This window comes from Orussus abietinus, unplaced genomic scaffold (genome assembly GCF_000612105.2).
Source record: "Orussus abietinus isolate OABI.00-Male unplaced genomic scaffold, Oabi_2.0 scaffold9, whole genome shotgun sequence".
NCBI lineage: Eukaryota > Metazoa > Arthropoda > Insecta > Hymenoptera > Orussidae > Orussus > Orussus abietinus.
Window position 1 is genome coordinate 545,078 of NW_019396004.1, and position 27,218 is coordinate 572,295.

Consider the following 27,218-nt stretch of genomic DNA (forward strand, 5'->3'; position numbering starts at 1 on the left):
ATCCTTAAGCCGTGAAACGCCGATGACATCCCCGGGCTCTCCTACGAGGTCGAGTCTCGATTCTTTCTCCTGCTTATTTTTTTTTTTTCTCTCTCCCAGTAAAAGTCCGACTCTTGCGCAAGATAATTCGGGCCCGGATTCGATTTTTTCATGCCCACACGTTCACGAGGTGTCTCGTAACCGCGAGATGCTTTTTAATTTTATCTGCCCTTTTAGATGTATCGGATGAGTCCCTACCCTGAAGAGAAGCCGATACCTCCATTAGCCAGACCCGATACAAGAACCGATTAGGAGCGAAGGGGAAATTCCGTGGAAAAGAGGAAACCACGTGGAGATGAGATAATTAAATGTATTGTAAAAATCTGGACAAGACATGATCGAGACGCGGACAAGGACGCGGGATGCAATTTTTTTTCAAGGTCGATTCCATCCCCGGGTGGCTGTGAAGGTGTCCCCAGAGCTCACCCTGACGCGCAAGCTGGAAGAGAAAATTGGGACGCTGTTATATATTTTATTTTCATTTTTAGGTGAGGGAGGAACTCACGGATGCAAGGATTCGCCGGAGGGCAAGGTGGACAGCAGGGTGGCAGGGGCTCCAGGGTTCCAGGAAGTATGTAGCTGCGAAATCAGGAAGGCAAGAATTTAATACGTATTTCTGAATGGTAGAATCGGGAGAAAGAGAAAGCACGGATTTTAGAGACCTAAGGTTGTAGGTCGTGTCGTCCTCCATCGGGGTAACACGCGGGATATATTGCGAGTGGTTGCCCCAATGCTTTTCGACCTGGTCCGCGGGTTCCACGGGCTGGTAGCTCAACCTCATCGTCGTCTCCTTCTCCATAGGCACATCAGAGGACTCGTACCTTCGAATGGGTGCGTAGGGCTTGTTTCTGATCAACGAGGAAGGGTCGTTCGGAAGGAACGACAACCTGTGCGTCGTACAACCTGCGGGACATCGAGAATGGGTCGGTAAAAATATTGAAAAATTTCTTTAAAGCTCCCTGGAGCATTCACGAATTTTCCATACATTCCAGGGGCATCGGGGAGCAGCTGAGATTATCCTCGGGGCGGATTTCGGAGTCGGGGGTTCCGCACTTCCAGACAAAATCGTGCTTCTGGGTCGTCAGGTCCTGCATGGGTCCTCTTCCCAGGAGATCCCTGGTGCAAGGAATAATCGACCTTTCCGGCTTGGCGCACCAATTGCCTAGGTAGCTCATCTGCGAAATTATCGTTACATTATGGCAATTTAATGCCTACACCTTTCATCTTCCAGGAACTTCCTCGTTAATTCCTGAGGAGAGAGGAAAAAGAAATATCGCGACTCGCCGAGGAATTTTCGGGGGTGTTGGATAAGGACCTCCAGGGGAAGAGGAACGCCGGGAACAAATTGGATTTCGCAATGGGAGAGACGAGGACGAGACAATACCCGATGAGTGGTGTCGTGGGAGAGAGGACAAGGTGAGAGGAGAATGTTCTGGGATTGTCTGATGGGCTCGCGCTTATCTCCGCCGCATCCGAAGTAGCTCAGCCCGTAAGTGGTATTGTCGTCGAAGCAGCACTTGGCGTTCAGGATGTTCTCCGTGTCTTTCAGGATAAAGGGCTTCCTGGGCTCTTCACGGTTCGGCCAGTAGCTGAGCTTATACGTGGTGCAGCCTTCGAGAGGGACGACGGGCGGATGATACTCCACTTTCGAATTCCATGGCTGAGGTTCCTTAAAAAAGGGAACCCACCTCGTCGCTCTCTGCCCGGAGTATCTTTACAAAATTTTACTTTCCTCTTCTCTATACCTTTCCTGGCAGCTCACTCGGCCAGTAGCTGAGTCTGTACGTGGTGCAGCCGTCCATGGGGACGTCCGATCTTTCGTACCTTCTTATGGGTTTAAATGGCTTTTCAGGGATGCGGCAGGCGGACTGGAAGTAGCTGAGGCGGTAGGTCGTGTCGTCTGGGAACCGAGAATTTCAAGGATCGAGGAGGGATACAAATAATGATTGAAAAAAAAATTTACGAAGACTACCGGACATCGAGGCGCAAGGAAAATAGAGATTCGGCCTTAGGGAGTATGGTTCTTCCTTGGGAGCGATTTTCCACGTGTAATCGTGCTTCTGAGTGGTTACGTCCTGCATGGGTCCTCTGCCCAGCCACTGTCTGTCGCAAGGAGTGATGGGGTCTTCTGGCTTCACGCACCAGTTTCCCAGATAGCTCAACTGAAATTCATCTCACGTGAGTGAATTTTTTTTAAAGCCGTATTAGCTACTCTTGGGAATTATTGGAGTTAATTTTACGACCTAATTTAATCCAGCCAATTTATTTAGGTACTTTGTGCGTGGTGTCGTCGGACATGAACCCATCTCCCACGGCCAGACAATTCTCAGGACGGATGGCTTCTCTGGTACCGCCAGGACCTTCCCAAAACGACAATCGGTACGTAGTGTTCCCCTCCATCGGCACGTCCGTTTTATGGTAATACTTGGGAACGATAGAGAACGTTAGAGCGTCCAATTATTCCTCGATTTAATAAGTTTCTACGAGGGAGATTCGCACTCACCCGAATAGGCGCGTAGGATTTCGCAACGGGCGGCTGAACGTATTTCTGTAAAAGGACAGGCGGATGATACAGGGGGAGCATCGGCCGGTTACATTTGCGTTTTACGGCTCTCCGTTAAGGATTAAAAGTCGATGGCTCACGTAACAAGAAGGCTGCGGCGAGCAACAGCAACAGCAATTGCAGCACTCGTCGTGACCCAGCTGAAAGCCAGATAAAAATCATTCTTGGCGCCGGCTTTACGGACTCGTAATCCCGAGATCGTCCCGCGGACAATGAACGCGGTATTTCCCAAACGAAACGTGGAATCGCGAAAATTGTTAAGTACATTCAAAGGGTTTCCACGCCCGACGTAACGCGAGGCATAAAAAATTCTCCGGGATTTTCAGACCGCTCCAAGTTATGCGCAGACCCGCTCGGGATTGGTTTTAATCCAAACTTATTAGGTATAGATTGCCAGATTTGTCGGGAATTTTAATTAAAACCCACTCACGCGGATCTTATTCTTCGCCTCGACGACCGACTGGAGCCGCGGTCGCTTTAATCTGCGGTTGGGAATAAAAAGTTCGTAAGAGATATATTTCCTTGGAAAGTCAGGACTCTGGGGCGCTCCGGGAAAAATGTTAATTCCGCGATTCTATCAACACTTACGGTGCCGGCGGACAGATCTCCATGACTTCGGCAATTTCCTAAAAGCCGAGAGGATTTTTCGCGATTCGCCGCCAATTTTTGATAAGGGGTTATCGAGGAGAAATTTTCACGAGGACGATTTACCGGGCTCACCGCGGACGACGTAACGCGCGCGAATTTATCGGCGAGAACAATGGAAGAGTGGTATGGGGTACACATTAATTCGGTAGTGACGACAAAACTGTATTTTACAAAAGAGAAAGAAGAATCGTATACAGCTTAAGGTATAGAGAAACCCCGTTGACGGATTATTACTCGATTTTCTCACTTATCCCCCCCCGTGCCCTAGAGAATATTTGGTTCCGCATTTCTTATACCGTTGATACAGTTAACAGGATTCTACATACACGTATATACATATATCTCCGCATAACGCGCTCTGAAAATCGCAAATTTCGGAGGAAGTACCTTTTTGAAATACTTTGAGGAGCTCTTTACACTTTTTCCCGGCGACCACGTGGAAACCACATGGGTGGTTACGTGACCGATCACATGGTCTGGAACGTCCACGCTGGGAGAATTCCTGACGTTAGACCCCACGTTCATGACTCGCTTTTTATATATGTACAACTGTGTCCATCATCAAGCAAGCGTCAGGCCAAAGCGCTGCGTGATCTGTGGAGAGTGCGTCGTCGCCACGGCCAGCAACAACGGGATGTCCGCAGCGTCCAAGTCCAGAGCATTTGTTAGGTTAGAAATGTTGGCCTCGCAGACATCAGCTGTTAGCAGCATCTCCGATAGAGCCTCACTGCGCAGCCACATCTCTCTGAGTTTACCTTCCAAGAGATGGACACACTGAAAGGCAGATATAAAAATAAGGAGCACCGTAGAGAGGTTAAGGGCGAAAAGTCTCGATACTTACTTGCATTGGAGAGCGATATTTTCTCCAGACGTAGTGGAAAGCCTCGAGCATGTTAGCCACGAGTCTGGACATGCCCACGGGCAAAGGAGGACTCTGGGGGGACATGCAGTTGGACATCAGGCCCACTTGCCAAGTGTCAAGATCGGCAAGGATGCAGAACGCCTCAGGGACTGGTTGATCGATCACTGGAAATCGAACACCGACAGAAAGCTCCTCTCTGGCGGACTGCCACCACTTAGCCTCAGCTTCGCCTTCATTGGCGAGGTTCTTGCTCTCGAGCTGTAATTTCCTTCGTTTTTTCTTCCTTTTAACCAGACCCTGCACAACCAGACCCCAAGAGTAGCCGGAGTCGCAAGCTTCAGGGGCAAGACTCTTCTCGCTTGAGTTTGATACTTTTCTATGCAGTAGGGTATCGGCGAAACCCACTCGATCTATCTCCTTCTTTGTGACTTTTTTAGACCTAAGGTAGAAGAATAAAATTAATGAAAGAGATTAGGCCTGTTGATTACTTAACGCAGAATTTTAAAGTACCTACCTAGGCATTGGCAGTTCCACGACACCATTGGCTTCCATCAGAGCCTCCAAGCTGTTCGACCTATTGATTCGCCCACCACTCCGACTGCCAACCGTGTTGCCACAGGTTCGCAACACTTCTGTGGCATTCGTCGGAGTCTCCAGGAGGTGTTTGCCATTTTCGTAGCAAAGTGGCACCGAGTAACCATTCCCATTGCACTTTAAACAGAATCCCATTGGACGATCCTTAGCCGAAGTGCCAGGAGGAGACTGGATGCTCTTCGAGGACTGAGGGAAGTTTCTTTGGATGATCTTCCGCAGTACATCTTCCAATAATTGGGCTGACGTACTAGGCGCTCCGACGAAAGCAAATGAACATTGACAAGTATTGCTGAACTCGGGCTTTTGTCCTGCCTTGGAGAACCTTTCTTCGTTGCCAAGTGTAAAATAGACTTGAGACTGTTTACTGGCACTTGTAGGATCGCTAGGCAGAAAGGAGCACTCTTCGTCCTCAATGTCACTGGAATACAGTTTCTGCACATCTATGGAACCGTTTTTCTGATGCCTGTGCAGCGAAGCAATTTTCTCTCCCATGTATCGTTCCTCTGATTCGACTTCAAACTTCTTCTCCAAGTCTTGCAATGGGGAACTCGTCTGCAGGTATTCCTTTTCCGTGATGAGATCATGAGGAGCAATTTCATTGACGATTATTTTAACCTTACTGGTAGCGCAGTCTTCATCAGAATCCTTGGAAGGAATATTCTTCTCCAATTCCCTTTCATCTTGAAATTCCTTTTTTAAACTTGGAGCTTCAAAGGTGGTCTTCGTCGAGTCTGTTGCACAATTGTCAAGGCTGTTCAACATCGTAGAGCTTCTCTTCAGCTTAGACAGTTTCGTGTCGATCGTTATGACAGGTTCATTTTGTGACGACGCACTATCTTTGCTGTTACCAATTTCCATTCTGCGTTTTGAAGACTTCCTTTGCACCATAAGACTGTTCGAATCTAACTCGAGTAAATTTTTTGAATCACCGGATACACCAGTGGCCTTATTCCGGTCCAGCAGAGCTGGATGCTTTTTTTTAACCTGTTCCAGGAGAACGATGGCTTCTTGGACATCTTGCTGGGAAGGGCAACGATATTCTCTACGTCTCTCCACTATTCCACTGCGTATAAAGTATGACAGAAAGGCTAACACCGCATTCATCAACTCCGTCTTTTCGGAATCACCAGCAACCACAGTGTGAACGAGTCTCAGAGGAGTTCCCAATGCTCCATACAAGTCAGTCAGCTGAGCCCACAATGGATTACATGGATACGTCTTCCCTAATCTTTCTGCCTAAACGGTAAATAGTATTATTTATACATTTTCATCCGTATTTTTTTAGAACATTTAGAGTATAAATTTAATTAGCAAAAAAGTTACCAGCTGTCGAGCTTGCGAAGGCAAAACAGTTTGCACCCAGCCAAGGTGGTATGTAAGTACAGCTGTCACAACGGTGCTCAGGAAACTAGGGATCGTCCGGAGGAAAGAACATTAAAATTCCGGAAGTTCGACGTGGGCATTTAAGCGTTGGTCACTCACAAGTTGGTGGACTTCGTGTCAGCGTCGTCGAGCAGCTGACACATTTGATGGAGGCTGCGGTACAGCACGTCGACTCTCATTTCCATCGAGACCGTGGAATTGAGTAACACCTCGTGCCAGATCGAAGGTGCCGACAGACTTCCAGGGTCCACCAAAAGTTGCACCAGCCAGATCGTGCATCGAGCCGAGGCTCTGTACATTCTTGACACAAGACCTTTTCCTTTGCCCTGCGATCGATCCCTGCTTGACTCGAAGCAACTGCAATGTATTCGATCAAGGGTCCCTTCGAGCATGGCTGCGTGCTCCAGCAACTGTGCCTCCATTTTTCTGTACACGACCCAGAAAAATGATTTAAGTAAGAAAGATATATAACATTACTCATTCCATAATTTAATATTAATAATTAACCTCTCTTGGCCCCTAGTAAGCTGCACCAGCATCGCAAGGCCTAGTCTGGTTTTTTGTCGTCTGGATTGGCTGTCATGACTGTCGCCATTGAATTCACCACAGTGAGCCCCAAAAATGTCATCCGACTCGGAACGGCTCAAAGAAGTAGAGACTGCTCTCCACCATCTCCTGCGCAGACTGGACAAGCTACCTACTCCAGACAAGTTGGCACTTTCTAGAGATTGCGAGCCTAAGAAAGAAAAGGTGAAAAGTAATAGTCAGGTAAAACAAATTAATGTCAATCGCGTATAACCTATAATTCGGAGTCTTACTGTCATGCGGTGAGGGTACGTCTATGTCCCAACTACTGCAAGTACTTGAGCACGTAGAGTTCTTCCTGAGTTGGGGACTTGGTCCACTGCTCGACAAATTTCCAGAACTTGGACGCGAGACTGTTTTTGAATGTGAACCTTTATTTAAAGTACACGCTTTACCATGGATGTTGAAGTTTTACTTACAAGTACGCACACTGCCACTACTGGAATTGGACTCGGTATTCACAGAAGGTCCCAAGGTCTCATCTGAATGTCTCTCACTGAAAAAATAAGATGGAATTAATTACAGGCATTTATTCTCTGTCCAATGCATGATTTTCAATAAGTGCTCACCTTTGCTTACATATATTGTAATCTGGAGAGGGAAAAACTTTGGTGCACATAATACACGGAGGAGAATCGATTGCATGAACCTGAAGAAAAATGTCAGATTTTTATGATATTCATGATTAATTGAATAGTAGAATTAATCAATTTACCTTAAAAGATGGTCCTTTGTATGTCATGGCTACACTACCGAATACCATTTCACCAAGAAGACTTACGTCACCGCAGGCAATTTTCTCATGCTGTAAATCAAAGAATGAAGTTCCCTTCCAATTTAAAACAAATCAGACGGCATATCTGAGAAAATGTGATTAAGCTATCACCTCGTATATGAACCCATCGACGATCTCTTGGTGAGTATCGCTTTTAGCCTCGGCATCACTCTTAATTAAATTGCACTGAGAATTAGTGCACGATCTCTTAACCGCAATTGAATCGAACAGCAGTTTTCTGCCTCTCCACTCGCACTCTCGAAACAGAAGGACTCTTATTTGATCGGCTCCAAAATTAAACGCATTCCTGCAACATCGACATATGATGCATCTTAAAAAAGTTCTTACAAATCAGATACAAAGATCTTGATAGGAAGAACTTTATTATCTATCAAAGATAATCTTGCCTTAGCTATCGTTTTTTTCCCTCACAAAGCTCAGATCTTGAACTTTGGATTAATTACTCGATTAACTAATTTTCTCAAAACTACTTACGCTGTTACAAAGTTCACAAAAATTAGATTCTGGACAAGAGATAAGAAATAAAGTGTACAAGTCGGAAAGGGCTCGAAGCAAGGGTTGCTCTCAATGTACGATCATTTTAAACTCTCGGATTGCTTGTTTTTTATTTCGAGATCCTAGGAAACAGGAAAATCGAACCCAGTGTCTACCCATCGAGCATCCAAACCTCGGGGAAGATGTCTTTCTACGGCAGAGGAAGGAATCCTCGATGGAGCAGTTTTGAGTCGGACGAAAGGTGGTAATCGACGATTAGGTGGTTCCTCACCCTTCGTTGGCATTGGAAGGCTCGCTCGTCGAGGCGCGAGCGTGGTCGGACCGCTTGCGCTCGTTTCTCGGGGCGAGGAGTTTGTTGAGCAAAGGCATCATAGAGCTCGCGATTCGCTGCGAGTGCCTAGTCGGTCAGAGCGCACCGAACCGCAGGCTGGCATCTCAATGACGAGTGCTCGCGAGACTGCACCATACATCTTCCTCTCGTCGTAGCCCAACGGTAAATAAAGTCACATGCGGTCGAGTCATATGACCGTCCCAACGAGATGACACGAGAGATGACTCGTCGCCGGATTATTTGGCGCAGGAGACTTATCTGAAAGCGTAATCGACGAGGAAGGGATAAGCAGAAAGCAGGAACTGTCACTTTCTATACTTGCCGGCCAATCGGTGGACAGTGCTTCCGATGGAGCCGTCCTCCCCTTGGCTGTCGACTAGGGAACTTGACATCTCCTAACCTCCTTTGCTTCAAAATATCGCAAGTAAGTATCTCACATGAAAAAATATAAAAAGTACTGAGAATAAAATTTTAATTAAAAAAAATTCAGGGTAAAGTGCGAATTATGTGTAGGGAAACTGTACATACAGCGTATTCATTTGAGGAGGTTAAAAGTGACGCTAGGCCACCATGTTGAATCTCCCGTGGCGCCTTCTTTGAACAGATTCGGGAAGTTGTTAGCCACGGTCGGCATCTTGATAAGGAAAGAACTCGATTTGTTAACTGATTAGACAGTCTTAGAAACGAGCATTGTCGATGCTCCGAAGTGCACGACGTAACCCCCCCGTTCGTGGACCTGCGGAAAAATGGCTAGTACGTGGAGCGAGGATGAAATTGGACGAAAGTGGGACCGTTGCTTCACGGACGCGGTTCTGAAATTGGGTAACTTTTACCCGACGATAAGCCCTTTAATCGAGGAGCAGTAATAGGTAGCTTTGAAGAGCTGCTCACTCATGTTTTGATGGATTTCAGGAGGCGGCATTTTTTTGGGCTCAGTATTTTCCCTGCTTTTTATTAAAAGTAAGTCCCGGCGTCCAGTTTACTTGAGTCAACACGAAATCAGGAATTTTTAGACTTATTTATTCCACAAATGGATTTTTACGTTTACCAAATTTTAGTCAAATTCAGTATTTAACCATTTATGGAGTAGATCATTTATCGAAGGAGTTACGACATCCTCAGGAATCAGGCAGAAAGTTTACACGATTACCTGTCTTCTAGGAAAGTGGCCCATCATCGTCGGTGCTGGATTTGGACTCGGTATGGCATACTCCAACTGTGAGAAGGACATCAATGCATCGCTCAATGCGTGCAAACGAAAGAGAAAGTGCGAAGAGATTCCAAGCGAAGTGAAAAAAGGAAAGTAAAATTTTTGTTGAGGTAGATGCATAGAAACTGACGAGGAAGCATCCGAGAAACACGAAGGAGAACTAGGGTTCATCGCTGTCGGGATAGTTTAATTTGTAACATAGCTCGTGCACTGAAGAAATAAAATTCGTACAGTGTACATATATATATTTCCATTAATTATTACCGACTGTAAATTACGTTGAAATAAACATTTTTCTCTCGACAGCTTTTTGAACCTTGTCACAATTAGCTTCTAATTTTTAGCATGCAATCGTGACATACGGTTTCAAAGTCATCTTGCGATTATACGTCCTCGCGATAAAGAGTTTTCTGATTAAATAAAGTGAAGGCGTTCTGCTGCATTTGTAACCTAGTCTAACATACTGAATAATTTACGGATGTGGTAGGGGATATCAAAGGCCAATCACGGCACGGTTCCAGGGGAAATGACTTTGGATCCACAGAAAAGCGGAGTTGATAATAGAGCTTCCACTACGCTTTAATTCATTTCAATTCGAATTTATTGGAGTAACGGTTATGCGTCCTTGGATTGATTAACGTCGCTGATATATTAAATTCCGCTTAATAATCGAACTTTCGTCGCAGAGAGTGCACAATATGATGAACTGTGAACACTTGTTCTGCCTGCCTGTGAGTTTAAAAGGAATTGATTGAAGGCTAGAGTGGTTAGGAAGGAGGTACGTTACAGTACTACATTCAATGGTCTTTTGCACAGGATTCTGTAATACAGTCTCAAACCCAAGAGGAGAAGGAGCTCGCTGGATAGAAGGAGATAATACTTCATTACAAAATAACCAGTAAGTTATATTAATAAGGTGATAAATATCTCAGGGAAGTGCTACAAACTAATTGTACTCTGTAGTTTTGATTTTCCTTACAGCGATTGCTGTAGATAGACAGTCTGAATATCTGTTATACATTTGAATAGTCCCTTCTTTCCATACAACGTGCCAACACAAAAGGAACAATGCCTTTAGAAGATTATAAAGAGATCGTGGGGACGAGTGCAATGGTCACGACTATAGGACAAATGTTTGCTGGAACGTGAGTTACATATTAATTCATCCACAGGTTCGAAGTGTTGTGTTTTTGATAAGTGTACCTTAGAATATTTTGATTTGTCTCCAGGATAATATGCAAGGACATTTATCATAAAGGGAATTCGGAAGGTTTTGATCCAATGCCCTTTATTGGCGGCACAGGGATGTAAGAGTTCATGCTCCTCTGTTAGGTTTTTCTTTTGATAGGTATATAAGTAATGTCTCTTAATGATTTCAGGTGCATTTTGATGCTGCAGTATGCTTTGATCCTTGGGGACCAAAACATGATCAATGTTAATATTTGTGGTTTACTGTTGAATTTACTGTATGTCATTTTTTATTATTTATATTCACCGAATAAGGTAAATACTCATGTCAGACTTGTTCTTAGCGTACCGCTGAAGTTTATACATTAGTTGCATTTTATTTATCTTATACTTTCAGAGCAATGTACACTTAAAAATAGCCAAAGCTGTGGCATTCCTTGCCATTATCCTAGGTTATATGCAAATAGAAAGCTCGGAGAACCTTGAATTTCGGTGTGGGATTATAATTACGGTTTTGATGCTACTTTTACTCGGAGCACCCCTTTTTAATCTCGTAAGTAATCACTGAATTATGACACTCAGAGGTACTACATACCGAATTAATCAATAATTATCTTGATTATTAAACAGGGAGAGATTATAAAAACTAAAAGCACAGAAAGTCTTCCATTTCCACTTATTCTCATGGCGACTCTAGTGACTTTTCAGTGGCTGCTATATGGCATTATAATTGACAACGTTTTTGTAATCGTGAGTAACACCAGAATTTATTGCAATCCTTCTGGTATTTAATAAATGAAAAAAAAAATTATGACAGTTTCAGAATGCAGTTGGATTTGTACTCTCTGCGGCTCAGTTGTCGCTTTTCGCAATATATCCTTCCAAACCAGTGGAGCAGGAAAAATTAAAGAAGAAGTGACGGAAGTAATTACACAATTTCATATACTTACACAAGACTTACGCATGGTTAAGTATGTAATTATGTTACAAAATAAATAACAATCGATTTTTGTTATAAATCAGTGTAGATTCAATTCGATGACTAATTGTATCCTTGACACACTCCGATGGAGAGATTGAGCAAATGTTTCGCTTGGGAGGATTCTGCGGTCATCGTAAAAATATTGGGTCCATTTTTTGTTAATCGCTTACATAATTTCATTCGATCACTTACGAAATTTCAAACCTAAAAATTTTTGCCCGGGAGAAACTGTGCCACCTCCTCGGTTGTCCTATGTTCCTGTTAGAAGTCGAAAAATTCGGTCCCTAAAATTTTTGCCCGGGAAACTTCTGTGCCAGCTCCTCGGTTATTCTATGTTCCTGTTAGAATTTCAACTCTTAATATCTCCGATTTTTTTACAGGAAGGTAAAATTTTATCTTAATTAAATTCTACTTCACAGCTAGTTCGCGGATCGGTGTCATCCCATAAGGATGGTACCGATCCCCCAGGTCCCGCCACGAGGAGGCCGCTGCGATTGGGACCCGCCTAAGCATAGGCACCTGGTTCCGTTGAGTTCCCGGCGTCCCAGGAACTCACAGAACCAGGATTTCATAACCCATACAGCACACCACTCGCATACCATACGCATCCGTCCATACAACACACCACTCGCATACCATACTCATCCGTCCATACAACGCTCGCCGCAGAGTACAGGGTAAGTCGCCGAGTACCTTGCCAGTTAGCATTGAATTACGGATATAATTTGCCGGAAGGGCATACTACTTCTAACGCGAACAATCCAGCAGCTTCCACCGTCACCGACGACTAACCCGGCTCGGCTGTCGGCCCGCGAATACGAGTTTCAGTCGACGGGCTTGTCCCGGCTTACAGCAGGCAGAGCCCCCGCGGGATGCCGCCAGAGCGAAACAACGTATCGCGCAACCGACAACCTGAGCCAGGTAGCCTTGCACGCCGTAGCTTAGCTACGACGTACTAGGTGCCGACGGAAGCTGCCGGATACACTAAAGGTACGGCGTCGCCGTACCTGCAAAAATCTACTTCGGTTAGAACACAAATCCGAAATTACCAGCTGCATAGAAAGGTACCCGACAATGTCCTGTCCGCAATTTACAATTTCGCCCGCACGCAATGAGTGCTTCCACTTTTAACTACGTTAAGCTACTGTCATACAAAAAAAAAACACGCTAAGTGGAATCACTCGCGCAGCTATTTGCGGACCGGGGGTTTTCAACGATAGTTGGAAACCACCGGTCCCCCAGGCTCACCACGTGGAGGTTGCTGCGCACCGAAGCCCGTTACAAACGTAATAAATTAAATTAAATATATTAAGAAAGAGAACGGAAGTGAGAGGGGATGTCTCCCAGAAGGCCCGGTTTCACAACCCAAGTTAACCGAAGTTTGATTTTTAACCGTTAGGTTAAACCGTTGGTTAAAACGAGTTAACCTTTAGATTTAACCGTAGGTTAAAACTGCGGTTAACCGTTAGGTTTAACCGTAGGTTAAAACTGGGGTTAACCGTTAGATTTAACCGCAGGTTAAAGCTGGGGTTAAATTAGTTAAACTCCAGTTAACTCGAGGGTGGAACCGGGCCCTAATAGGGCTCTAATATACATACAAGTGTGTGTATGTGTGTGAGAGCGACGGTAGAAGCGGGTACCCCGATGTTTACCCTTCGGAAGACCAAAGGGTAATGACGCTCCGACCGCGCGCTCGGCCTTATATAGGGTCCCCGACCCCGGCATGCGCATGCGCAGTTCCTTATCACACCTTTGTATATACCAATTTTGAAATTTCTTTATAATAACGGAATTTCATGGTTATGGAACCCTTTTTTAGGGTCTTTATACTGACGTTATAAAATTTCAAACGATTAGGTACACCTAGATTTGTGAAAAATTTCCTTATCAACCGACCCCTCGGTTGCCTCTTTCTCGTCACCTTAACGGAAAATCCGTAATTATAAGATGATGCAATTACAAAATGTCTAATACATAGTTGATTAATAAATTTCCAAATTTATTATTAGAATTTGGGGATTTTATGATGATTAGGGTTTTGTGATAATCGGGAGTCTTCAATTACCGTACCGTCGCTTCTCCCGGTCGACACCTGACCACCTACTGGTAGATGATACCGCCATCTCGAGTGTGGGAGCCCCTACCAGAAATTCGTTGCCCCGCCGTTGGGGGCAAAAAATGGTGAAAGCTGTTTCTACTGAGCTGCTAGTGCAACTTACTCGGTCGATAAAGGTCTAGTCTCTTGTTATACCGTTTGAATCCGATACCACGCATTTTCAGATTTTCTGCGTAAATATGTCAGTAAGTAAACTAAATTCTTTTATAGTTTTTGTTTTCAGACACTTTTGTGCGAAACTATATTTTTTATCACCAATTTTTCGTTCTTTGCAGGCTCCTAAACAGGTAACGGTCCGTGCTTTCGATGACTTAACCTCCACTGCCAATGTGTATTTAATTGATACTTTTCGCGTATGAAAATTGTAGACGCAAAATGCTCATGGCGATCATAAGGAAAAGAAGAGGAAAGAGAGTATTTTAGACCTATCAAAGTATCTAGAAAAGAACATCAGAGTTAAATTTGCTGGAGGACGAGAAACCGCAGGAATTCTTAAAGGCTACGATCCTTTGCTGAACTTGGTACTCGATAACACAACGGAGTATCTGAGAGGTACGTGGTGGCGTATGATTTTAAGATGGTATGTTGTTTACTGCATTGGTTGGCAAGATAATTTTTTTCAGATCCCGATGATCCATATAAGTTGAATCAAGACACACGAATGCTGGGCTTAGTTGTATGTCGAGGAACATCCGTAGTCTTGATCTGCCCTGTAGATGGGATGGAGTCGATTCAAAACCCATTTATACAACAGGAGGGGTAATTTATGGTGCGTTATTATTTATTGATAAGAGCTAACTTACGTTGCAGTGCAATGTTTTTTCACTGTGGAAATCAATTCTAAATTATTGTACAACATAAAATACCTAGATTGAGGAGTAAATAAAAGTTAAGGTTTTGCATAAAGTTTAGTCTTTCATTTTTTTTTATTTAACTGGTAAATAAATACTGTTCTCAGTGCATGAAACGTAGGCACTTGTCTTAAAACTAGATCAGAGTGATATGAAAAGCATCCTCAAGTTTGTACCATGGTAAAAAAATATAAAATCACAAGTTGGTAACAATCAACTCTACGTTATAAAGCTATCGGAGTCTAATCTAAGCCAAATTCATTTCGTAACCATGGATACTGTTTCGGACACTCGAAACACGTATGTAAATATCTATCAGACTTCAGCACTCTGCTTGGCAGCTTGCACGTACTTGGCAAGTCACAAGCAAGTTCATAAGGTTCGAAATGCTGCTTCTCACAGTGCCACGGCTTGAACGAATGAAGCTGCATTATCGGAGTTGGCTTTTGCATCCATTCTATGATCTGATAATGTGTCGCAAAGTACACATCTGGCAGACGCAGAATATCATCCAGGAATTTCTATATAAATTAGTTAAATATAAATCCCAGTAATAAAATTTATCAACTGTAAAAATAAAAAACTTACAGCGAATGCATACAAGTATGTAGGATTCTGCAGCCATGCGGAATGCAAACGAAGACTCATGGGGGCACGATTACTTAAATAGTGCCTCTTAAAATTCAACATTAACATTTTGTAAACTTCTTCGCCAGACAAGTTCACGGAGCAAGAGTCCACTGAAGTACACACATATTCCTGGAGCAGATATTGAAATAAGTCTCAGCTAAAGACGAATCTCATACGTACTCTGCAAAATATTTCATTGATTACCCCTGAGAGAAATTGATTCACAGGAATCTCCCAGATACCCGGATACGCTCTCGATGGGCAGAGCTGCTCTTTGCTGACACATCGATGTGGAGATCTGAAGTCTAAAGTATACGGCCACAATGGAGGATCGGAGAACGGTGCTATCATAGATGCATCGAATAGGAAACCAAACTCTGTCATCATTAAAAACTGTCGATTCCAGCCCATCTGAAGGAAAGGAGCTCTCAAACCTGAAAGTAATTGAAAATTTTACCTGCCGATTTTTTATTCTCAATAATCTAACTTGCGTTACCTTTGATATCTTTTATCCGAACTCCTGCATATTTATTTATGATGTTTGCCACGCCGACCATTTCATCGAACCAGTCCTCTATCGTAGCATTCCTGGACCACCACTCTTGTGGGCCACGATGGCTTCGCAAAGAGAAGTAAGCGTGGTCACAATAACTGTTAACGTAACATTTGCATCCGATAAAAATAAACTCACGTCACAGAGTGAACAGCAATTTCGTGTCCAGCATTCCAGAGGTACTGTACGTCTCTGTAATTGGTGTACTGATGACTGACAAAAAAGGTTCCTCGGATGGGACACCCATTCGGGTTCTTCCTGTTCTCCGTGAACAACTCTAAAGTGAAGTGTCGATTAAACGGCATCTACCGATCATAAATCGGCACATCTGCTTCCTCGATATCGAACTTACTCAGGTAGACGTCAAAATTCTCAGCATTGATGGCATCGTCAAAGCTGATGGCCATCATCTGAGGTACAGACGTCGAAGACAAATTTCCTGGAACCTCTGTGCCATCTGCAGAGCACCAGCAATCTGGTGGTTGACACCTTTTTGGATCACATGGGGTCGCAGCATTTGGATCGTGATGAAGGTCTACGTACATGGGCGCATAGTTCAATTACCAGTAATCACATATTCGATCCACAGGTAGAGTTTTGCATACCACACCATCCTTCGTCGGAGCCATCGGAGCAGTCTGGACTCCCATCGCAGAAATAATGCCCAGGGAGACAGGTAGCATCTCCGCAAGCCAACTCCCCATCTTCGCAGTCCTCACTCTCGAGCAAAGGTTTCGAAGGCTGCTTCTCTGAAAAATACTTCGGTCCATTCATAATCTCCTGCGACCAGCATTAACCCTCGGCAACGGCATATAAATTTCCTCGTACCTGAGATCACGTCACAATTCTCCACGTTCGCCTTGAAGTCGCAAATCTGTCTGGAGACATCGAACAGAAGCCCTTCGGAACACTTGAACTCGAACACCTCGTCATCTGGAGAGGAATAAGAATTAATATTAAGATTTACCAGCGTCGCGACAGATCTTTTTACATGAATCGCAATTCTGTAATACCTGCTATTTCTCTTACAAACTAGCCACGTTTCTTTCTCAATTCCGCTCCGAAGTCCTCTCGCTCTCTCCTAATGGTCACGCGTGTACGCAATGCGTAATTCCTTCGTTTGTCCACAAATTATCGTGCCATTGCCCGGAGAATCGCTCCGGGATGGCGCAAACCCCGCGACAAATTGAGACTGCAGATTTCGCAATCGAAGGAAAAGAGTCTTACCCAGACACAAGTAGTACTTGGCGCACTCCGTAGGTGACCAAACGCTGCGAGTCGGCGTTCTCGGGTTGCGATAAAATTTCCCGTTGTCGATGCAATTCGTCGTTTTCCCTCGTGTCAGGACCGACCCTGAAAAGGAGGAAGTCAATAATTAATCCTTTCACCCAGGATCGAAATATCCTCGCGAGAGATTTTAGTAATGGCCTCAGAGAAAAAAGAAAGAAAAAGAGTACACAAAGTACCGGAGCCAAAAAATCGATCACGAAGGATCCGGGGCTTGTAATTAACATTGATGTTTATAAATGCACGAGGGCGAATCGCACTCTTCGCCGGTAATTTATGGTTTAATTGAACGGTTCGGTCTTTTCATTGCATCGATGAGGATATTATACAACGAGGTTCGATCGACTCGCCGTTGGCATCCGATCCGCAAAAGGGACAGTTCGGCCAAACTGGTACAAGTCGGAGCTTTCTCCGTCTTTGACACTCTCTACACACCGTTGGGTGTGAGCTCTCTCTTCGAAAAAAAAAAAGAATATCGTTAATTCTCGTTGAATGTTCCGAAGAAAAATATCGGAAGAAAGTGCGACACTGGATCCGCCAGAGCGCGGAGGACTTGCCGAGTACGCGCCGCTCCTTTCTTCGAATTTTTCTGCCTTAACGATGCCGGATACAAAAAAATTCCTCCAGCGAAAGATGTAGTGCAAGGTGTCGAGAACAACTTTTGTAAGGGGTGATTTTTCGTATCTCGCATCGCTTGCACGGAAAAGTCGAATTTACGAGGTCAAGAGTGCCGACCCTTTTTCTCGGCGCGGCGGTCACGGCCTCGAAGAGCACAGTCGGTGGAAAGATCTCCTTTAGAGACTTTCTCGATGCAGCTAAGTGATCTTTAAAAATCCCTCGGCTTAAGGCAACGTGAAAGTACCGTTCCATCGTCCAATTTCGATGAACGGCAGCCTCCCGCTCGTATAGACAAATCTCACGCGGTGAAACCGCCGTGAACTTTCGCGCAGAAAAATCCGGAGGAAGTGAAACTTCCGGTGTTCTCGTGCAATCGGAAATAAGAACTACGCAAACGGTCGCAGAAATTATTAATGGTCATTTACAGGACGTGTCATTGACAGGAGAAGGATATTTCTGGAGGTGAAGTTCGGGGCGAAGAAGTGAAGCGATTCCATCCCGCCGCGATCCTTTTCTTTGACCAGCCTTTACCCTCTTCCCAACTTACCTGAAATAAGAAGTAAAGTGAGAAACGGGACTTGCTCGGCAGGCCTCATGTTACGTCCGCTCCCTTCGGCTCGCACTTTCGAACTGACGCCTCCCGCCGCGTGCGCGCTCTTTATATAGGCGCGGCGGTGAAGCGCGGCAAATTCAAACGTACCTGCACCGCAAAATAGGCGCCGAACGGTCGGCGAAGGAATGGTCATAAAAGCTTGGATTTTTATTTATATTTTAGACTCCATAAAAAAATACATGTCGATACATAACGCGTGTACACGTGCGAGTGCGACGGTACGTCGTGGCGTGGCTGCGACTGTTTCGTTACTTGTTCGTACTGGATCGAGATCGTTGAGCCTATCTTGAACGAGTGATCTACCGCGGTCTACGGATAAGTGTAGATTTAATGTGCCATGACGCAAAGAATCCATCCTACCTGGTTTCCTAGATACCCAGGGAGCATTCGCGAATGCCCACTCCGCATCGAGCTCCGAGTCCGCCCTTAGACTACTCATTTAATTCGTGCAACCCTCGTACATATTGTCTTCGATAAACCTTAAGGTGAACGTAGCTGCTGGGTGGCTGATTGGATGGAAACCGTGTCGCTGGTGCGCAATCTGGACCTGTCTATCTCGGAGCGCCTGCTCGAAGAGTCGAGGCGAGGCTCGACGACCTACGGAAGGACTCGGTTGCGTGGACCGACTTATCGAGACTAGATTAACGATATTAGATAAGATTCGATGTGTGTCCGAGGTGCGATACGTAAGGACCCTCAGAGGTCCAGGCCTAGAACATCGAGGAAGAGACTATCATCTAAACGGTCCATCCGGGAACCTGAGCCAGCGACGCGACGAGTCGAAAAAATTGCGAAACATGCGAAACCCTCGCCTCGTCCCATCTCTGGATCTCGATACGCTTCTCGTCACGGAGCCCCCTTCGTCTGCCCATAGACCCTCGATACGAAAAATAACGCCATCCTCGGCTTAGGCTCCTGGAGATCCCAGGGACTAGATACGCAAGGGCCGCCGGAGCGAGCGAGGTGGCTGTCGTCGCCAGAGAGTCATCGCCTGGGCGCGTCCCGCGACGACACGTTGAGGTTGGCCGGTCATGTCTGTCGAGGACCTTCGTCCTGTTCAGGGAGTAGCGGGACGCCGTGGGTAGGTTCCGTTTCGTCCTGCTCGGAGAGCAGAGGGACGCCTTGCTGATCGTTTCCCTCACCCTCGGAGGGCCTCCTGCTCTGGCCAGGCATGAATATTGGCACGGTGCCCGAGGGGGTGGTCGGCGCGCTGCGGGAAGTCCACCCTCTCGTCTTGCTCCTGGAGTTTGGAAGACCCAGCGGCACGTACATCTTCCCACGGGTCATCCTCGTCCTGAAGGACCCAAAATCCCCAGGACTGAGGGGTCTCTGCGTCGATCCGCTGGGGCTGAGGGCGTGCTGGTGGATCGGTAGCTGAGGAAGCTGCTGGATCTTGTCCAGGAGTTCTCGTAGCTAGAAGAAACGAGGACGCGTTAGAGCTTCGAATCCTAGGTCTACTCCCGATTATCGGCCTGGCTACCTCTATCGTAGGGCTGGTGGCTCTAGGTGGTGAACACGGAGATTGAGCGGCCAGACTCGACACGTCCGAGGTCGTCCGGTGGTTCGCCAGTGACACGACGGAACTGCCGTTGACGTTCTCGTTCCTGCCGCAGCCCGCGATGGACAGCTCGTCGACGCTGTCGCCGCAGGAGTACGGAGGAGGAATTATGGTGTTGGCCTCGTTGACGACGTTGCACATGAAGCTGGAGCTGAGGGAGTCCAGGGTGCTGGCGTGGGACAGGGACCTGAAGTACCGCATGACGAAGCCCGACGAGCCCTTGCCGATTCCCTCCTCATACCCGATCACCAGGGGGTAGAGATCCGGCTTGGCGGTGACCTGGATAAAGGTAAAATTAAATTTTACACGATGCGGTTATATTTTAGAAAATTAAAATCCATCTTTAGGAAGTTCAGGGAACGGTCCCCCTGTTTTATTTACCTCGTTATACGGCGGGGGAAGAGTCTGCACGAATGAGCTGCACCGGCTGTAGAGGGGTGGATAGTAACAAGTCCTGGTGGATCCCCTGTCGGAGGGGCCGTCGTCGCTGGAATTGGAGCAGCGACGTTTCCACAGCCAACAGCCGAAGGCCGCTGCGATGGCCAAGGCCGCCAGCACGGCTACCCTGAGGACCGGAATATTTAAATCCGCGATCCGGAATTCGTTCGGCCTACCGGAATCTCCAGAGCACGAACCATAGGTACCAGTAGGTCCAGATCAGGATAGTAAACATCTCGGCGACCGGGGTGCCCATCTGGTACACGTAACAGCAACCCAGGTAGCAGCACTCTTTCGGCGGAGAGCATCTGGGGACGAGAACGAGGTCCCAGGAAATCAAAGAAATAAAAATGAGAGGAAGAGCATCGGGTACTTACACGTGCCCTCCATTGCAGAACTCGGAGGCGACCTGGACAGAGGAAAGAGGAGCGATTAGGAGGTGAAAAATCGTCGGACAGTGGCGGACCCGGAGGTCCCTACCAACGCTACGTCCTAAGGGACTCTACGAGGCTAGCAACGTCGTCCCCCTCTTTTTCTCTCTCTCAGGAACGTTTTTACGTCGGCTCGGATGATCGCAAGTGGCGAGCCGAGAATGCCTCGTCGTCGGAGCTCTCGCCGGGAACTTACTCGCACCGAACTACTCGATCGCCCGGAGTCCGGCGAGGGCCGAATCTCGTATCGATCGACTCCCGTCGCGACGCATTAAGGGAACGCCTGGCACCTCGAGGGACGGGCCGAGCCCTTTATGGAAGCGCGAATGTCAGGAGGCGTCCTTCGTGGGCGCGAGCGATGGGCTGGGTCCGGTCTTACTTGGTCGACGAGCAGCGTCAGCAGGCCGAGTGCGGCTCCACCGGATGCCCTGCACCCTCGCGCCATCCTACCCTCTTCTCCGGGGGACTGCCATCGCGCAGGCCGTTCGTTTTCCCACACGGAGAAAGGGGTGGAAAGGGGCTCGCGGGATTCTGCGCCATGCGGAGACATCGTGCCCCGAGGGATGCCTGCCGTCCTGTTTATGTCGAGCGATCCATTGGAATTTCCCATTTCTTTAACTCCACGAATTAATTTAATCAACGACATACGATCCCGAATGACGCGCCACTAAAGAGGAGGATTTTAATGGAATATTTCTTAGGGTAATAGTATTTTCTTTTTTCAATCGGGATTTAAAACCATTTAAAAGAAGGGTGCCGGGCCAAGGATGGTAAAGTAGCTTTAGCTGTTGCGTTACTGAGTTCAGAGGTGCGCGCATAGGTGGCACCGTACGGGACCACGTGACCCTAGACGCTCTGTGATTGGCTGGTTCGGGAACGGGTCCAGCCGTCGACCAATGGAAAGTCGGAACGGCTTGACAGGGCGGCACTGGCGTTCGTTGGGAAAACTATGCTCGATACTTAAATTACGTTGTCGTTCTAATTAATCGCGCGGGCCGCGCCCGTTGCGCACCGCTCCTGGCGGCAACCGAGGGAGGTACCGTTTTCACGCAGAGAGAGACAAAGATAGAGCCAGCGTTCCCGTGATTTAATTGATTTCCCGATGAAATTCTTCGAGAAACAGCGGCGAGCGTGAAGCGCGCCGAGTCCGTCGATCGAGTCGGGTTCTCGAGCGGGGATCCAACTGGAGGGAGACCCTCGCGGACTCGCGGGCCCGTTGATAATAATAGTGCCCGTGCTGTCGCGGTCTATTTTGGTACAGCCACCACTTCGGAACAAGAGGAGCGCCGATAACCTCAGCTGAGAAATGACAAAGTATTCGACTTCTCCTTGACGCCTAAAGGGTTTCTGAGTTTTTCAGAAAACGCCCTCTCTCTCCCCGAGGCGAGGGTTAAGGATATGCCATGGAGCATCGGCTGCCTTTCGAGGAGTCGAAACACTTTGACGGAGACAGAAACAGCTTTGGAGAGCTCTGTTGTGTGGAGAGACGCGTTTCTGGTTTCTGAGCTGCGAGAACCCTTTTCCCGAGAGAGCCTTTGCTTCCAAATTGTATTCTCGACGTAGACTCGAGATGCTCGGTGATCGGCCCCTCAAACGCTGCGTCAACTCTGGCATCTTAACTAATTTAACGTCATCGCTCGACCTTCCGATGGCTCTGGGCCCCATCGGCGAGAGATGCCAAAATGCTGGAGGAAGTTTCAAAAGTTTCGCTCCATCCAGGAGCATCTCCGTGCTCCTCGCCACCTTGCTCGTTCTTTTTCAATTGCTGTCCTCCAGTCATGCCGGAGAACCGTTGGGAAATCCTTATGAAGTTTTGGGAGTATCCAGGCACGCGACTCTGCAAGAGATCAGGAAGGCTTATAAGAACCTTGTTAAAGAATGGTAAGACCAAAGGATTTTATGCAGAGACATGGATAAGCTTCTATAAACTCTGCTTTCATTTAGGCATCCTGACAAAACTGATCATCCGGCGGCCGAGAATAAATTTGTTGAGATCACGAGGGCGTACGAGGTGAGGAGAACAATGCATTATTTTAGAAAGCATTCTCTAAGTTCATATATTAATAAGTGGGTGTCGGCAGCTTTTGACGGATCCTGAGAGGAGAAGAAAGTTTGATAATCACGGAATAACGGAAGAAGGAATGCCGAGGCAGAGAAAGGACAGTGCTTACTTTAATACGCCAGATCCACTAGAAGATCTGTTCGGGAACTTCAAGTTTCACTACCAAAGCCGAGACAACACCTTTTTTCACAAAATGAGCATCACGTATCGGTGCGATTTTTAATAACTTCGTGAATTTGCTTAACAATGTTCAAAGTTGGAATGTAACGTCGAGTCATTCTTGCAGAGCCTTTGAGAACGTGATAGTGCCAAAGAGTTACCGCACGCCGCATTTAATTCTACTATATTCCGACTGGTGTTTCGCGTGCATCCAAGTGGAGCCTATTTGGCGTCGCCTGATGGAAGAACTGGAACCACTCGGCGTAGGTCTGGTGACGGTTCACGCCGAGCGAGAGCCAGCTCTAGCGAGAAGATTGGGAATGCATTCACCACCTTGCCTCGCCGTCACGTTGGACGGACGGACTAACATTTACAGAGAGTCTTTGTTTAGTGTCCAAAAAGTTGTAGGTGAGCCAAAAAACTCCCCAGGAAATTGGCAGCATGCGAGGCTTCGATCTCAGCTCCCTTACGTCCTGTCTTTATTTGCAGAATTTTTAAGGAGTAGATTTCCATACAAGTTAATCCACAATGTCAACAATGACAACGTAGAGAGCTTTCTCTCTGGCTGGGTTGACAACAGGGTTCGCGGTTTGATATTCGAGAAGAGAGACTCTGCGAGGTTACGGTACTTGTTGACAGCTTTCCACCACAGGGATCGAGTGGCGTTTGGTTTTGTTCACGTAATTGTCCCAAAGCTATTCGAATGAGTCTACGATATTTCCAGAGATTGTTGCAAGCAATCTGGAGATTCTTCTCGTATTATTTCTACAGGTTGGAAAGGCCGAGACCGAAGCCATCGCGACGAAATACAAAATATCCGGGGACCTGGATACGTTGTTGCTGTTCAATGAGAACTCTGAGAAGCCAATGGCTTCTGTCAGTATGAAGGACATACCTAGTGAGACAATGCACAATGTGATTGCGAATAACAAGTTCCTGATGTTGCCAAGACTGTCGAACCAGGCAATGCTGGATACGGTCTGCCCACCCGAGTGGCAGCGACCACAGAAACGCCTATGTGCCATTCTGATTTCGCAAAACAGTCCAGTTCATGATTTAGCAAGGCACAAGTTTCGACAAGCTGCTTTGGTGTCGCCTTACAGGTAATGGAATAATTTCCTAAAGAAGGAAACGTGATCATTGAACGAAATTAAATTCTGTGTCACATTATACAGCACCGAACGGGTGAGGTATACATATGTCTTCAAGGAGACGCAGCCAGCATTCGTGTCTGCCTTGTCAGGGGGAGAAGGCAGTCCTTTGGAGCCATTATTGCACATCGTAATTATTTGGAGGCGCGATGCGAATCATTTAAAATATGAATGGTTACCTACTGGCTGGATCGAAGCTACTCAAGATGAGAACCAGTGGAACGAGACTCGTCGAAACCTGGAGCAAACTATCCAGAGACTGTTGCGTGTCTCCGAGGCCTTGCCCTATGCTGCGGAGGTGGGAGAGCTGGCTGACGAACATGCACAGGTTAGTCAATTTTCCCTTTCCTAGAGAACAGAAAAATTATATCGTATAGTAAACGTTAAATATTTATAAAGGGTGCTGTAGACAGACTTATCGGCAGAGCACTGCTGGCTGTGGATTATATTTCCGACAGTCTTACCAAAGAACAACTCTTACCGTTGATATCGGTAATAGCTACTTTAATGTTAATCGGAGCTGCTGGTTATGGAATGTCGTATTTATTGTAAGTTGGATCGAGCATAGTTTTAGTTACTCGTATGTCTTATTCAAATGTGACTTTGAGTATCGATGTTGCAGAAAGTTAGAGGAAGCAAGCGTACAGGCCAAGAGAGCTCAGTGCAAGGAGAATCTAAAGTCACTGCCCTGTCAACCACAGCTGAGGTTACACGAACTTCGAGCTGAGAAGTACAATGGTCTTGTGAAACTTTTGAAGCCTGGCTGTCGAACGATCATATTGCTCGTCGATGTTCAGAGTAGGCTGAAGTTACTGCCAGCTTTTCACAGAGCCGTGTGGCCTTATAGGTGAGTTCCTCGAGTAAACCTCGAATGACTTCTGACCTTAAACGTCACATTTGATTGATTAGGAAAAATAAGACCTTGATGTTCGGACACATGTCACTGGAACGAGGTCTTGACTGGTACAAGAAACTTTTGTCACTGAGCTTGCCTGACCAGCGAGAGCTGAACATTAATGCTAAGAATTGCGTGGGGACAGTTTTATCCCTAAATGGTCACCGTAAATACTTCTGCATGTACCATGCAAAGCACCCCGAGTGCAACAAGGGAAAAGGATCCAAGGTGAGAGTGAAAGGAGAAGGGTGCAATAGAGTAGTTTCATAAATTAACGAACGCCATTCTACCTATCCTATTTGATTATTCAGCAAATAGAAAGACTGGCCAAGAGGCTAAGTCGACGGTCAGATGACGCCGAAGCCGGAGCGTTCATTGGTTTCGACAGTTCCAGCGATTCAGAGCTGTCTCAAGATGAGGTATGTCCGAGAATGACAAATTCGTCCTTTTCAAGTTAAATTTAACGGTAATTAATTTTAAATCGTGATTTGCAGGGCGAGAACGACGTTCTGTACCACGAAAACCTCTTGGATGGACTGTCCATGTGGCTAGACAGACTGTTTGAGGGTTCAACTCATCGTTACTACATAAATTACTGGCCCGACTTCACTGCCAAGTAAAGGAGGGCTAAGCCCCGTTCTGGTAATGCCTTTTAAACGGAAACATTGTCTTGAGTCTAGTCAGAGCGAGCTGTGAATCGCTATCGGAATTTCTACCCGTTGATCCGAAGACCCAGGTCAGAGCCTGCATAAAGACAAACATATTCATTACCGCATATTAATTAATGTTTATGAACGTAATTAATATTTCTTGTATAGGCCTGTATAGTTAAGTGAATTTCTAGAGGACCTTTTTAAGCGCTGCTAAAGAGAATTCAAGGAACCCGATCTGGTCGTATCCTTTAGTTACCATTTAACCAAGGACTAGTCTATATCGATGCGGACGTTACATGTCATTCGTTTTTAAACGTTCTCTTTGGCAGGTCTTATTCGTATGTACATTTAATTAGTACCTCTTGTACAGACGATTCGATACAATGTCCTCGCACATTACGACAATTCCTATTTCGAAGGTCGTAGGTTTGTTACTTTATATTACTGCCTCCGCAGCTTACGGTACCTTCTTCCTCTCGGCTTATGAGTACATACCTCCGCGACCTGATGTATAATTTTATTTATAAATGATTTATTAACGTTGCCAGAGTTGCAGCCCCGAGGCCTCCAAAGAGACCCCTACCTGAACTATTTATCGATTAACTCTAATGTCACCTGGCATCCCGCGGTGCACTCTTGATCATTTCTAAATAGGAACCCTATAATCTGTCGCTTGTTTCTTTTAGGTCTTTCTCTCTCTCTATATGTGTATATCATTGCCATTCAAGTGTCCAAAACCTTTTAACCGTCGGTACACTCCGCGCCAACGTGTACCCAAAAATGATCTACAGAAAGCGTACCAAAGAGTACACGTTGGTGCCGAGCGATCGCTACCTTTAACTACTGTCTAAGCACTGTTTTACAATTTGCTAAGTTTACGACGATTGTTATATACATATATATATATTCAGATGTTGAAACCTCTTGCTTATTGCACGAGGATACGTAGTTCCGAGTATCTTTCGCGAAGCTTTAAGACGTTTTGACAATCTTTACCTGAGATGTAACGGGTTGAGAGGGAAAGACGAGTAACACGTGCGTAAACGGTGTGCGGCTTCGACGAAAGGGATTTAAACGATGCCTCTTTCATTCCACTTCGTTATTATTGCACTAAATATGCCGTATGAAAAATTGCTGATGATTAGGGGACGTGTTTTCCGCGAGTCCTCGGCGAGCAACGTTGCAGCTGAGTGTTCGGAGGAGATCATAACCTCGCAGGGTAACGCTCCGGAGAAGAGCATGATTCCACCTCTTTGGAAAGCAACGCGCACGTTGGATTTCAGACGAAGCATGAGTTCTCCCTGTAAATTACACGAGAAAAATGTATAGGATTAAATGCGAAGACAGTGAGTATCGCAAATTTTTTTTATGTATATACTTATCCTCTCCGAGAAGGAACCCGAGGCGCGTGAGGTCGAGCGTGGCTTCGAGGTGACTGCGTGGCGAATACTGTAGCATGGATATTATTATACAGGTGATTACCGATTCCGAACAATTGATAAATAGAATGTGAAATTACATACCATC

The 27,218-nt window shown here is 46.1% G+C and overlaps 8 protein-coding genes and 1 long non-coding RNA gene across 11 annotated transcripts; 5 read left to right on the plus strand and 4 right to left on the minus strand.

Moving 5' to 3' along the window:
• Positions 1–383: 383 nt before the first annotated feature.
• Positions 384–2,721, minus strand: LOC105701000 (stabilizer of axonemal microtubules 1). The gene is made up of 9 exons (XM_023434314.1): positions 2,543–2,721; positions 2,314–2,463; positions 2,012–2,201; positions 1,785–1,939; positions 1,424–1,708; positions 1,025–1,214; positions 702–942; positions 545–618; positions 384–478 (listed from the first exon to the last, which is right to left on the minus strand). Exons 1-9 carry the CDS (start codon positions 2,621–2,623, stop codon positions 462–464), a joined length of 1,383 nt encoding a protein of 460 aa, XP_023290082.1. The 5' UTR covers positions 2,624–2,721; the 3' UTR covers positions 384–461.
• LOC105701003 lies at positions 1,098–1,786 on the plus strand. The gene is made up of 3 exons (XR_001104173.1): positions 1,098–1,205; positions 1,271–1,455; positions 1,589–1,786. It is a non-coding gene; the product is annotated as an uncharacterized LOC105701003 (long non-coding RNA).
• A 670-nt stretch (positions 2,722–3,391) lies between the features above and the next one.
• On the minus strand, positions 3,392–8,514 carry LOC105700999 (folliculin-interacting protein 1). The gene is made up of 12 exons (XM_012427377.2): positions 8,237–8,514; positions 7,561–7,756; positions 7,390–7,479; positions 7,244–7,323; positions 7,094–7,170; positions 6,908–7,027; positions 6,597–6,825; positions 6,189–6,515; positions 6,030–6,114; positions 4,627–5,942; positions 4,092–4,551; positions 3,392–4,024 (listed from the first exon to the last, which is right to left on the minus strand). The coding sequence occupies exons 1-12, from the start codon at positions 8,335–8,337 to the stop codon at positions 3,812–3,814; spliced, it is 3,294 nt and encodes a 1,097-aa protein (XP_012282800.1). The 5' UTR covers positions 8,338–8,514; the 3' UTR covers positions 3,392–3,811.
• A 103-nt stretch (positions 8,515–8,617) lies between these two features.
• LOC105701002 (MICOS complex subunit Mic10-like) lies at positions 8,618–9,811 on the plus strand. The gene is made up of 4 exons (XM_012427381.1): positions 8,618–8,720; positions 8,810–9,118; positions 9,209–9,256; positions 9,458–9,811. Exons 2-4 carry the CDS (start codon positions 9,043–9,045, stop codon positions 9,601–9,603), a joined length of 270 nt encoding a protein of 89 aa, XP_012282804.1. The 5' UTR covers positions 8,618–8,720; positions 8,810–9,042; the 3' UTR covers positions 9,604–9,811.
• Positions 9,812–10,046: 235 nt separating this feature from the next.
• LOC105701001 (sugar transporter SWEET1) lies at positions 10,047–11,713 on the plus strand. Of its 2 annotated transcripts, none has more exons than XM_012427380.2 (8): positions 10,047–10,237; positions 10,323–10,404; positions 10,470–10,651; positions 10,736–10,813; positions 10,886–11,009; positions 11,092–11,247; positions 11,325–11,444; positions 11,512–11,713. In XM_012427380.2, the coding sequence occupies exons 3-8, from the start codon at positions 10,575–10,577 to the stop codon at positions 11,611–11,613; spliced, it is 657 nt and encodes a 218-aa protein (XP_012282803.1). In that variant the 5' UTR covers positions 10,047–10,237; positions 10,323–10,404; positions 10,470–10,574; the 3' UTR covers positions 11,614–11,713. The 2 variants fall into 2 exon arrangements, with proteins under 2 accessions (XP_012282803.1, XP_012282802.1); XM_012427379.2 differs by having other exon boundaries at positions 10,488–10,651.
• A 2,150-nt stretch (positions 11,714–13,863) lies between these two features.
• LOC105700792 (U6 snRNA-associated Sm-like protein LSm7) lies at positions 13,864–14,698 on the plus strand. Of its 2 annotated transcripts, none has more exons than XM_012426958.1 (4): positions 13,864–13,977; positions 14,068–14,079; positions 14,161–14,344; positions 14,416–14,698. In XM_012426958.1, the coding sequence occupies exons 1-4, from the start codon at positions 13,972–13,974 to the stop codon at positions 14,553–14,555; spliced, it is 342 nt and encodes a 113-aa protein (XP_012282381.1). In that variant the 5' UTR covers positions 13,864–13,971; the 3' UTR covers positions 14,556–14,698. The 2 variants fall into 2 exon arrangements, with proteins under 2 accessions (XP_012282381.1, XP_012282379.1); XM_012426956.2 differs by having other exon boundaries at positions 13,897–13,977; positions 14,068–14,085.
• Positions 14,699–14,802: 104 nt separating this feature from the next.
• Positions 14,803–18,348, minus strand: LOC105700791. Its single transcript, XM_012426955.1, has 10 exons — positions 18,279–18,348; positions 17,054–17,179; positions 16,655–16,759; positions 16,432–16,575; positions 16,179–16,361; positions 15,965–16,103; positions 15,770–15,891; positions 15,478–15,707; positions 15,232–15,402; positions 14,803–15,164 (listed from the first exon to the last, which is right to left on the minus strand). Exons 1-10 carry the CDS (start codon positions 18,325–18,327, stop codon positions 14,886–14,888), a joined length of 1,548 nt encoding a protein of 515 aa, XP_012282378.1. The 5' UTR covers positions 18,328–18,348; the 3' UTR covers positions 14,803–14,885.
• Positions 18,349–18,519: 171 nt separating this feature from the next.
• Positions 18,520–20,656, minus strand: LOC105700750. The gene is made up of 4 exons (XM_023434353.1): positions 20,538–20,656; positions 20,284–20,467; positions 19,825–20,181; positions 18,520–19,757 (listed from the first exon to the last, which is right to left on the minus strand). The coding sequence occupies exons 1-4, from the start codon at positions 20,594–20,596 to the stop codon at positions 19,374–19,376; spliced, it is 984 nt and encodes a 327-aa protein (XP_023290121.1). The 5' UTR covers positions 20,597–20,656; the 3' UTR covers positions 18,520–19,373.
• Positions 20,657–21,818: 1,162 nt separating this feature from the next.
• On the plus strand, positions 21,819–27,214 carry LOC105700905 (dnaJ homolog subfamily C member 16). The gene is made up of 12 exons (XM_012427169.1): positions 21,819–22,652; positions 22,716–22,782; positions 22,853–23,043; positions 23,120–23,400; positions 23,482–23,672; positions 23,764–24,095; positions 24,168–24,471; positions 24,543–24,691; positions 24,766–24,990; positions 25,053–25,266; positions 25,350–25,457; positions 25,533–27,214. Exons 1-12 carry the CDS (start codon positions 22,342–22,344, stop codon positions 25,656–25,658), a joined length of 2,499 nt encoding a protein of 832 aa, XP_012282592.1. The 5' UTR covers positions 21,819–22,341; the 3' UTR covers positions 25,659–27,214.
• The last annotated feature ends 4 nt before the right edge of the window (positions 27,215–27,218 follow it).